This window comes from Calonectris borealis, chromosome 20 (assembly GCF_964195595.1).
Source record: "Calonectris borealis chromosome 20, bCalBor7.hap1.2, whole genome shotgun sequence".
Taxonomy (NCBI): domain Eukaryota; kingdom Metazoa; phylum Chordata; class Aves; order Procellariiformes; family Procellariidae; genus Calonectris; species Calonectris borealis.
Genome location: NC_134331.1, coordinates 13950399 through 13959252, shown reverse-complemented (window position 1 = coordinate 13959252; position 8854 = coordinate 13950399). Strand labels below are relative to the sequence as shown.

The 8854-nt window shown below is 66.1% G+C and overlaps 1 protein-coding gene across 1 annotated transcript; it reads left to right on the top strand.

Annotated features, from left to right (window-relative positions):
* Positions 1-3768: 3768 nt before the first annotated feature.
* On the top strand, positions 3769-8663 carry UBALD2 (UBA like domain containing 2). Its single transcript, XM_075169931.1, has 3 exons — positions 3769-3995; positions 4557-4619; positions 8137-8663. Exons 1-3 carry the CDS (start codon positions 3876-3878, stop codon positions 8455-8457), a joined length of 504 nt encoding a protein of 167 aa, XP_075026032.1. The 5' UTR covers positions 3769-3875; the 3' UTR covers positions 8458-8663.
* The last annotated feature ends 191 nt before the right edge of the window (positions 8664-8854 follow it).

Below are 8854 nucleotides of genomic sequence, written 5' to 3'. Positions count from 1 at the left end.
ACCCTCGCCCCCCGCCCCACCAGCTGGGTGACACTGAGCAGCAACACCAGCCCAGGGACCCCCACCCAGGGACCCCCAGCCCTGGGACAGCCTGGGCCCCCCGACCCCTCTGTCCCCGAGCCCCCCCGCCACCGGGGTGTCCCCGGGAGAAGGCCAAGCCCCCACTTTTCCCAACAGGTCGCCTGGCGCAGGGGGAAGGAGATGGAGCAGCCCTTGGCACAGGCACTGAGCCCCCCCGGCAGCAACCCAGGGCTGCACAGCGCTGGCGGGGGCAGGTTAAAAGTCCCCCCAGTGCCCACTTCCATCTTCTCCATCCTGCCTGCCCAGCTCTGCCCTGCACCGGGAGCAGCTGTGTTTGCTGGGCGCAGCCTCTGGAGGCGGGGAGCTGGCTGCCGCTCCAGTGCACCCCGACACACCCCCAGATTCCCCCAGTTCCCCCAGCATTAAGCTACTGGGAAGCACCGGGCACCTTCGCATTTTCCCCTTGGGGATGAAGGTGAAGGATGGATGCTTCGACCGCTCGCTTAAAAACCCTGGTGATTAATTGGTCCTGCAGTGCAAGTTAGTGGAGCATCACATGATTCTGATTTGAGTTGATAACACGAGTGCTATAAATACCAAGCGGGAGATGTGCAAGAGGCAGATCAACGCCCTGATGTCCTCGGCTACTCAGCGGTGACGAGCAAAGGCCACCCCGCGGCTGCCCCCTTCACACCCTCCCCGCAGAGGGACACAGGCATCTCCCTCCCCGTTTGCCTTCCACCCGCTCAGCCCCAAGGGTGGCTGAGAAAAGCCAAACTGAGGAGCAGCCGCCGCCATGGCAAGCCGGGGGCAGCTTTGTACCCCGTTTGTCAGCATGTTGCCATCACACCGGGACTGGCAGTGACACTGTGTCCGCACCGCTGGATGTCACACTCGGGCTGGGTGCCAACGGGAGCATTGGCCGAAGACGAGCTGAGGGTGACATCAATGCTGGGAGCTCCGGCTCTCGGTGCTGGAGCCCAGCAGGAGCCCCGAGATCCCAGGGGCTGCCCCCTGCTCACCCCAACGCACATTTCGGGGAGCCTGTTCTGCAGATGGATCATTTTAAAATCCAGCACAGCCCAGCATGGCTGAGCTGCCAGTGCGGCCCCGCTCCCCTGCCTCGCTCCAGCCAGCGACGGCAGCGAGAAACGCGAGCCTGGGAGAGGGAGCCAGCACATTTCATTACCGGCACACAACAGACTGCAGGGTTTTAGTGCAGATAATAATTCAAAGTTATCCCCGTGCAGATCCATAACCCAGCAGTCATTACACGCAGAGCTGCTGCGTGCATGCACGGCTTGTGGGGGGGTTTTTTCAGCGATTACTGCAGCAGAGGATTTTGTAGGACAATGCCGCAGTGGAGCGCGGGAGCGCAGGCAGGAGCTGGGTGACGATACGGCTTCGAGGGCAGGTTCCCTCCCAGGCCTGCCCAGCCGCATCCGCGCCGGACCCCAGCACACGTAAAGCCAGGACAAACCCCAGAGGGGCTGACCCGGCAGGGCCGTTGGAAGGGGAATCCAATGCACAGAGAAAAAGCAACATTTAACCCCAAAATGCACCTGCTGCTGGGCAAGATGCAAGTCTGAAGTGCTCGTGCTGCCCGGCTGTGGGAAAAGGGAAAGGGGATCCAGCTCCTGCCTCCTTGTGCCGAGCGGGAAACTGAGGCACGGGAGGGTGCAGCGGTTTGTTCGAAGGTTAAACAGGAGAGCGAGTGGCTCTCCCACGGCAGCAAACGCTTGTCCGTATACCCAGTATGCCCAGTCCACTCCCAATGCCTCCAGCAGTTGCTGGCACCCGCTGCAGAGCCAACAACCCACCCCTGGGCTGGCTCTTGCCCCAGCCCTCCCATGTCCTTTTTCCCTTATCCCTCCCCAAAAGGTGCCCCAGCCCTCCGCACCCAGCCCTACGGGGAGGGGGAGGCTGCCTCAGCCCTGCGGGGTGGCAATGCCTGGGGAGGGGACAGGCCTTTCGTTAGCGGGCGCTGAGCCCTAACAAGGGCTGCCGCATCGTTACCCCCCCCAGGCTGGTTCCCGGAGCAGCTCCTGGCTGGGAAGGTGGAGCGAGGTGCTGGGAGCCTGCACCCTGCCCAGAGGGGTGACCCCCCACCCCCGCGGGCCCCAGCGGGTGGCAGGGCAGCATTTGATGGGAGGGTGGAAGAGCACTGTGGGCAGGATCAGGCCAGGGAGGATCGATGGCGAATCCTGCCCTTGCTGCGAATCCTGCCCCAAAAAGGGCCTTTTCCACCAGCGGGTTGCTGCGGTGGGAAAAGCGGAGGTGTTTGCAACAGCCTTGCGGCTCTGCAGCCGGGCTGGGCACAGAGTTTCGTCTCGAAGGACTGGAGGTCCGTCCCGCTCTTCCAAATGTCACAAATGCTGGGATTTATCACAGCCTCGGACGCCCGTTGCCTGCGTGAGCCCGCTGGTTTGTGGGCGAGGGCTCCCAAGTGGGGTTCCCATGGGTTTTACCAGCAGGCACGGCCCGAGGCCGGTTGCTCACAGCTTTGCTAACGCAGAGAAGCCGCACGGTGCGCACGGCGGGTGTCTCTGGCCGGCGGGAGGTCTCCGGGGCTCCCTGTGAAGGGGCTGCGCAGGAGGCAGGTGGGAGCAGGGCCCGGCTTCTCCTGGAATTGTTCCTCTTGCGCCTCCACCCGCCTTAGGGCTGAGTTTGCCCCCGGAGGATGAAGCCACCAAAATCTCAGCTGGGCAAGTGGGACCCTCCGCACCCATTGCTGCATCCTGCTGAGTGGGACCCCCCTGGACGCCCCAGGGTGACACCCAGCCCAGGGAAACGACGCACTGGCACCGCTTCTCTGTTGCGCCAGGCGGCTGAGCCGGCTGGGCTGGGGGAGCACCGTGTGCTCTGGACCTCGCCGCCACGGGACCACCGGGACTTTGCAGAAGTCCCACGCGGGCCCTCGCACACCGTCTGCCACGGGGGCAACCGGCCGCAGACGCTGCTCCCCAGGTCGCCACCCCCCTGCCTCTCCAGCCCCGCTCCCTCGGCCGGCTCGTCGCCACCACCACATCCACCAACGGCTCTTTTCAGCTCGGTCTGGTTTCACACCATCCATTTGCGGGATCCCCGGTTTATTCGTTTGGATTTTAAATGCCGCTTTTCCTTTTTTAATTAAACGCTTCCAGGCGGCATCGCACCGGTCCCGCTCGGTCCCAAACCTGGCAGGGGACACGCGTCGGGGGGAGCTCGCCCACCCCCGCAGGCTGCGGCTGAGGCTCGGAGTCACCGGGATTTTAAACGTTTTATTACAAAAAACCCCAAACCCCCAAGCCCGGGGGCTCTGCCGGAGCCCTCCCCATGGCGAGGCATGCGGGTGAACCCCGGCCGGGGTCCCTGCCCCGGGGGCAGCAGGGAGAGCCCCGCAGGGGGGAGCCCCGCAGGGGGGACCCGGGGGCGCGAGGGGGGGACACCCCGCCCGGAGCCGCCCCCCAGCCCGGGGTGCCCGCAGGGTGGCGGCCCCGCCCCCCCGCGGCTCTCAATGAACCTCCTCAATGAACGTGACGTCACCAACGCCGTCCGAAAAAACTCGCGACGCACCCAATCAGCGGTCGGGCCGCTCCTTCCGCCGGCCGCCCCGCCCTCCCCGGAGTTCAACGACCAATAACGGCGCCGCCTGCAGCCAAAACACAGGCGTCGACCAATGGGAAGGCGGCGGGGCGGGGCGCGGCGCCGGGGCAGCTGGAAGATTCGAACCGAACGCCCGTCGGGGCGGGCGGCGCGGCGGCGGCCAATCAGGGCGCGGGGGCGGGGCCTCCGGTGTGTCCCCGGCCCCCCCGGCCCCCCCGCCGCCCCCCGGTGTCGCGCGGCGCGGGGCGCGCTGCGGGGCCGCCCCCGCCATGTCGGTGAACATGGAGGAGCTGCGGCACCAGGTGATGATCAACCAGTTCGTGCTGGCGGCCGGCTGCGCCGCCGACCAGGCCAAGCAGCTGCTGCAGGCGGCCCACTGGCAGTTCGAGGTACGGGCCGGGCCCCCCCAACCGGGACACCCCCCCACCGGGACACCCCAAACCGGGAGCCCCCGCCGCCCCCCTGCCCGCAGAGCCACGGGGCGGAAGGCGGGGGGGAGTTAAGGCCGGCCCAGCCGCGGCCCACCGACACGCGTGGCCGGGCCGCTGGGCCCCCCCGGCACCCAGGCGGGGGGGGAACCGACTCCGAGCTCCCCCGGCTCTATTTTTACCCGGGCCGTAACCCGAGCTGCGGCCCAGCGCCCCGCGGGCGCCCTCCCCGAGCTGGGGCCGGGGGTGGGCCCCCGGGGGGGACCCCGTGTAGACAAGGGGGGTGGGCAGTACCCCCCCGCGCGGGGAGCCCCTGCTTGAGGGGGGACGCGGTCCCGAGTGGGTCGGGTGGGGGGCAGCACTGGGCTCCCCTCGCCTTAGGCCTGGCGGGGGGCGGCCCCATGGGTGCCCCCCGGGGCGGTCCCAGGGGGTGGGGGCGAGCGGGGGGCTGCGGGGAGGGGGGGCGTGTTTTCCTTCCCCCTTTGTCTCGGGTGGGTTGGGGCTGACGGCTTGTCCCCACAGACGGCCCTGAGCGCCTTCTTCCAGGAGAGCAACATTCCCAGCAGCCACCACCCCCCCCAGATGGTAAGTGGGACCCGCACCCCCCTGCACCCCTAACCCCCAACCCCAAAACCGCCTTTAACCCCCCCCAGCGGCTACCAAGCACCCCCAAGCCCCCCACCCACAAACACCACCCAGCTCAGGACGCCCCCGCCCCCGAGGGGTGCGCAGCACCCCGGGACGCGGAGCTGTCAGCTCCCTGCCAGCCATATTGCTCTGCGCCCGGAGCAGCACGCAGCCGGCGAATGTAAACACGAGCTAAAATGTCTGCCAGGAAATAGTTTGTCTCCGCGAGCATCGTGCTGGAAGTTGGGCTCCCCGGGCCGGGGGGGACGCCGCTGCCCCCCCTTTCCCCAAACGCCGCTTGACCTTGGCCGAGGGCACGTCCCCTTGGCCGAGGGGAGGAAGTTACTCCCCTCCGGGTGCTTTTTGTCGTGTTTTGGGGTTTTTTTCATCTCTTTCTTTTTTTTTTCCCGTTGAGGGAACTACACGGTGCCGCGCGCGGGGGAAGGAGCGGATCTGGGCTAAGCCGATTTTTTTTCCCCCTTTTCTCGTGCCGTCAGGAATCGGCCAGCCGGCCCGGCATCGCCGGCAGCAAGCGCTCGCTCTCGGAGAAAGTCATTTTGCCGGCCGGCTCCCACTTAAACCCCTTTCATTTTAATTCCTCCTCCCCCTGCACGTTTTCTTGCCGCCTTGGGGAGCTCGCAGGGGGTCATCTCGCGGAAAACCCTCTTTCCCAGTGGGAGAGGCGACGGGAGAGCAGGCGGGAGCTGCCGGCCGGATCCAGGCCTCGCCGTGTTTTCACACCAAAAGCCTCGTCGGGGCGATTCCTGCCGGGCGGCTGCCGGAAGCGGGATGCAAAGCAGCTCTGACGAAACCCATCCCACTCCCCGTCCCTGCGCTCCCCCGGGCGAGCGGGACCCGCCTCCCCCCCAAGCACGACGGCCCCATCGCCCCCACCCAGCCCGGCGCGGGGGTCCGGAGCTGGACGTCTCTCCCCCTCCCCACGGTGTTTTCCTACGCCGTGTGCTCCACGTGGTGACAAAATACCTTTCACCCTCTCCCCAAATACTCCCGCCTCGCATTTTTGGCATCTTTTTGCTGCTGTCCCCCCCCAGCATCCTGATTTCTGCAGCTTAAAGTGCCCCGCGCGGCTCGGGGCAGGGGCTGAGGCGAGGGGCTTTGCGGTCGCCGTTTCTGTTTCTTTTTCAAGCGGCGGAGGACAGAGCTGTGAGCGCAGCGGTGTCACGGCGCAGGGCGGCTCGTCGCCTTCACCCCCGCGGAGGGGAGGCTCCCTGCACCCCGCAAAACCCCCGCGGGCCGGGCTGCGGGCAGGGGACTCGCCGGAGCTGTTCGGTCTGTCGGTGCGGCAGCTCGCGGCGGGACCGACCCTCTGACAGCCGAGCGGCTCCTTAACAAAAAGTGTTGGAGGAGGAAGGCAATAATTACATGGCAATTCTTACTTTTTTTAAATTAATGTTTTAAATTAACCTGGCAAACGCCACCCCAGAAGCTCAGAGCTGTGTCCCCCTCCAGCATTGCGTCCGACCCCAGTCCAGGGCTGGTGGTTGGCGTGTGTGTGCGCGTGTGCGTTGTTGGGTTGGTTGGTTGGTTGTTTTTTCAAAACACAGTCACTTGAAGTTTTTGTTTCGGGTTTTGGGTTTTTTTTTTTGCAACAAGTATCTTTTCAGATACTGCCAAATTTATAGGCTACTTAAAAAAAAAAAAAAAAAGCTGGCTTACCACGGCTTCGAGGTGAGCTCTGAAATGAGTTCTCCCAAGGTCTGTGTGCGGCGAGGGAAGAACATCCCCCGCTCGCCGCGAACCCCCTCGGTGCTAGCCTGGCCGTAGGCGGGTTTTTGGGGTGCCCTGGCCCTGCACACTGATGGGACCTCACCCGTCCCGCTGCCGACACGGGTCAGCCGGCCGCTGCTTCCCCGGGGCTGGGGGAGGCTGGGGGGGCACCCCCGCCTTCGAGCGGCTCCAGCTGGGACCCCCCTGGCCGGGGTCTGGCCGCAGCAGGGGGGAGCAGGGAGCACCTGCAGCGCGCCCGGCCGCTCCTCTGATCCCTGCGATCACCGAGGGTGGCTGGGACGGGGATGAGGAGGAACCTGCAAGAGGGATTTGGGGGTTTGCATGTGCCGGGGAACAGCTGGGGCTGCCGAGCACCAGCCAGGGCAAATCCCGGGATAAGCCCGGGGAAGGGGGAGATGCAGCAGCTACTCCCCATCAGAAGCGTCTCCCCGATTCCCCATGGCTAAAGGCAGCAAAAGCTGGAGGCTGCCCCGGCCCCCTGGCACCGCTCGACTTCCCCGTGAGCAGCACCGCAGCCAGACGTGCTGCTCAGCTGCGCCTTCGGCTCCGACGGGAGCTGCGGCTCCACGAGGACAACAGGGATTCGGGGCGGATTTAACCCAGAGGGGTGAAGCCCCCCGTGCACCATGTCCATGCGTCCCCTCCCAGTGCACCCCCTGCCTGCGCGTGCACCCCATACGTGTACCCCTTGCCGAGCATGCACCCCATGCAGCCTCGCCGAGTTTTGCTCGACAGGTCCAGCGGGGGGGAAATGCCCCCCAAGACCGTTCCCGCCCGGGGACCGGGCTGGACAAAGTGCCGCTATTTCTAACCCCCCCACGCGTGTCTTCAGAGCGGCCCGTGGCGTGACCCCGCTCCCTGCCAGCTGGAAAAAGGGAGCAAGGGCGTTAGGGCAGGCACCCACCCTATTTTGCAGCGCTGGGGTGAAGCCCCCCCTGCACAGCCCCTTTGGGGGGCTTTGGCACCCCTCCATACTCGGAGTGTAGCAGGTGCTTTGCTGAATGGGGGCCGCGGGCACCGCCAGCCCCTGATCCCCAGCGTGGGGCCGGGTGCCCCCCACCGGATTTTCCTCTGCTGGTGAGGTTGGCTGTGAGAAGGGCCGGATCCGTCACCGGCGGGAGGGTGCTAAATTTAGCCGGGTGCACAGAAGGCAGGGGCCGTACCAGGAACCGCAGCAGGGCCCGGCTGCCGCCTCGCGCCCCGGGGGGGCCCTGCCTGCCTTTCACTCTCTGTGCCCTAACGGGGTGCGAAGGGAAGGGGGGGTCAGGGAGCTGGGTGGAGGGGGGTCCTGCAGGCCAGGCGGGGCCCCAGCACCCTCCCCACCCATCATGCCGCACCCCATTGCAGCAGCCCCATCCCGTGGGGCAGCTGGCATCAGAGCAGCATCCCCCCGCCCCGCCAAACTCACTGCCCCCCAGCGCTTTGAGCACCCTGGATGGTTCAAAATGTCCTTCCTAGCCCAGGCTGGTGCTGGCTGGGCTGGGGACCCTCCCCATGCAGCCCCTGCACCTTTCGGGGAGCCACCCAGACCCCTGGGGGCTGCCCAGCAGTGCTGGGGACCCCGACGCCAGCCAGACCTGGGCTCCGAGCATCCCCTGGGGCTGGGGGTCCCAGGTGCGGGCTGCCGTCGGGATCCCCGGTCATGGGTCCAGCCCTTGCGGGCGGGTTGGGACCCCAAAAGCACCCGTGACCGATCTGACGCCCACCCTCTCCTCTTCCCCCGCAGATGTGCACCCCCAGCAACACGCCGGCCACGCCGCCCAACTTCCCGGACGCTCTGGCCATGTTCTCCAAGCTGCGGACCTCCGAGAGCCTGCAGAGCAGCAACAGCCCCATCACCTCCATGGCCTGCTCCCCCCCGGGGAGCTTCAGCCCCTTCTGGGCCTCCTCGCCCCCCAGCCACCAGCCCGCCTGGCTGCCCCCCTCCTCGCCCACCGCCCACGGCCTCCACCACCACCTGCACCACCCGCAGCCCACCTGGCCCCCCGCCCCCCCGCCCGCCGCCCCCCCACAGAAAGCCATGGCCACCATGGACGGCCAGAGATAAGACTGGGTTGGCGGAGGAGGGGGAACGGGGGGGTCTGGGCCAGGGCGCTGGGGGCAGGGGCTCCCCGAGAAACGCACTGGAATCATTTTCTAGGCTTTATTATTATTTTTAGGGGGGGAACAGGCTGCCGGGGAAGCCCATGAGAGCCTCTGCAAGAGTCGCTAGCTGGTCTTTTCTCCCCCCATTTTTTTTTTTTAAATATATAACTATAATATATAAATATATCTAATGTATATAAATCCAGAGAGAAGGAGCAGCAGCATGGAGGCAGCTGCTGGGTAGAGGGGGGCTTTCCCTATGCCCCCCTGCCCCGTCGCTGCAGCAGGGCAGGAGAGGGAAGGGCGGGGGGAATAACAAACGGTAAATGGACGGAGGCGGCTGTCGGCACCCGCATCGT

What these genes read in the sequence shown, in the direction of transcription:
- UBALD2 (XM_075169931.1), top strand. Translation starts at nt 3,876, where the DNA reads ATGTCGGTGAACATGGAGGAGCTGCGGCACCAGGTGATGATCAACCAG. An exon ending in CGGCCCACTGGCAGTTCGAG is followed by an intron (nt 3,996 to 4,556) that starts GTACGGGCCGGG and finishes TTGTCCCCACAG; the next exon opens with ACGGCCCTGAGCGCCTTCTT. An exon ending in GCCACCACCCCCCCCAGATG is followed by an intron (nt 4,620 to 8,136) that starts GTAAGTGGGACC and finishes CTTCCCCCGCAG; the next exon opens with ATGTGCACCCCCAGCAACAC.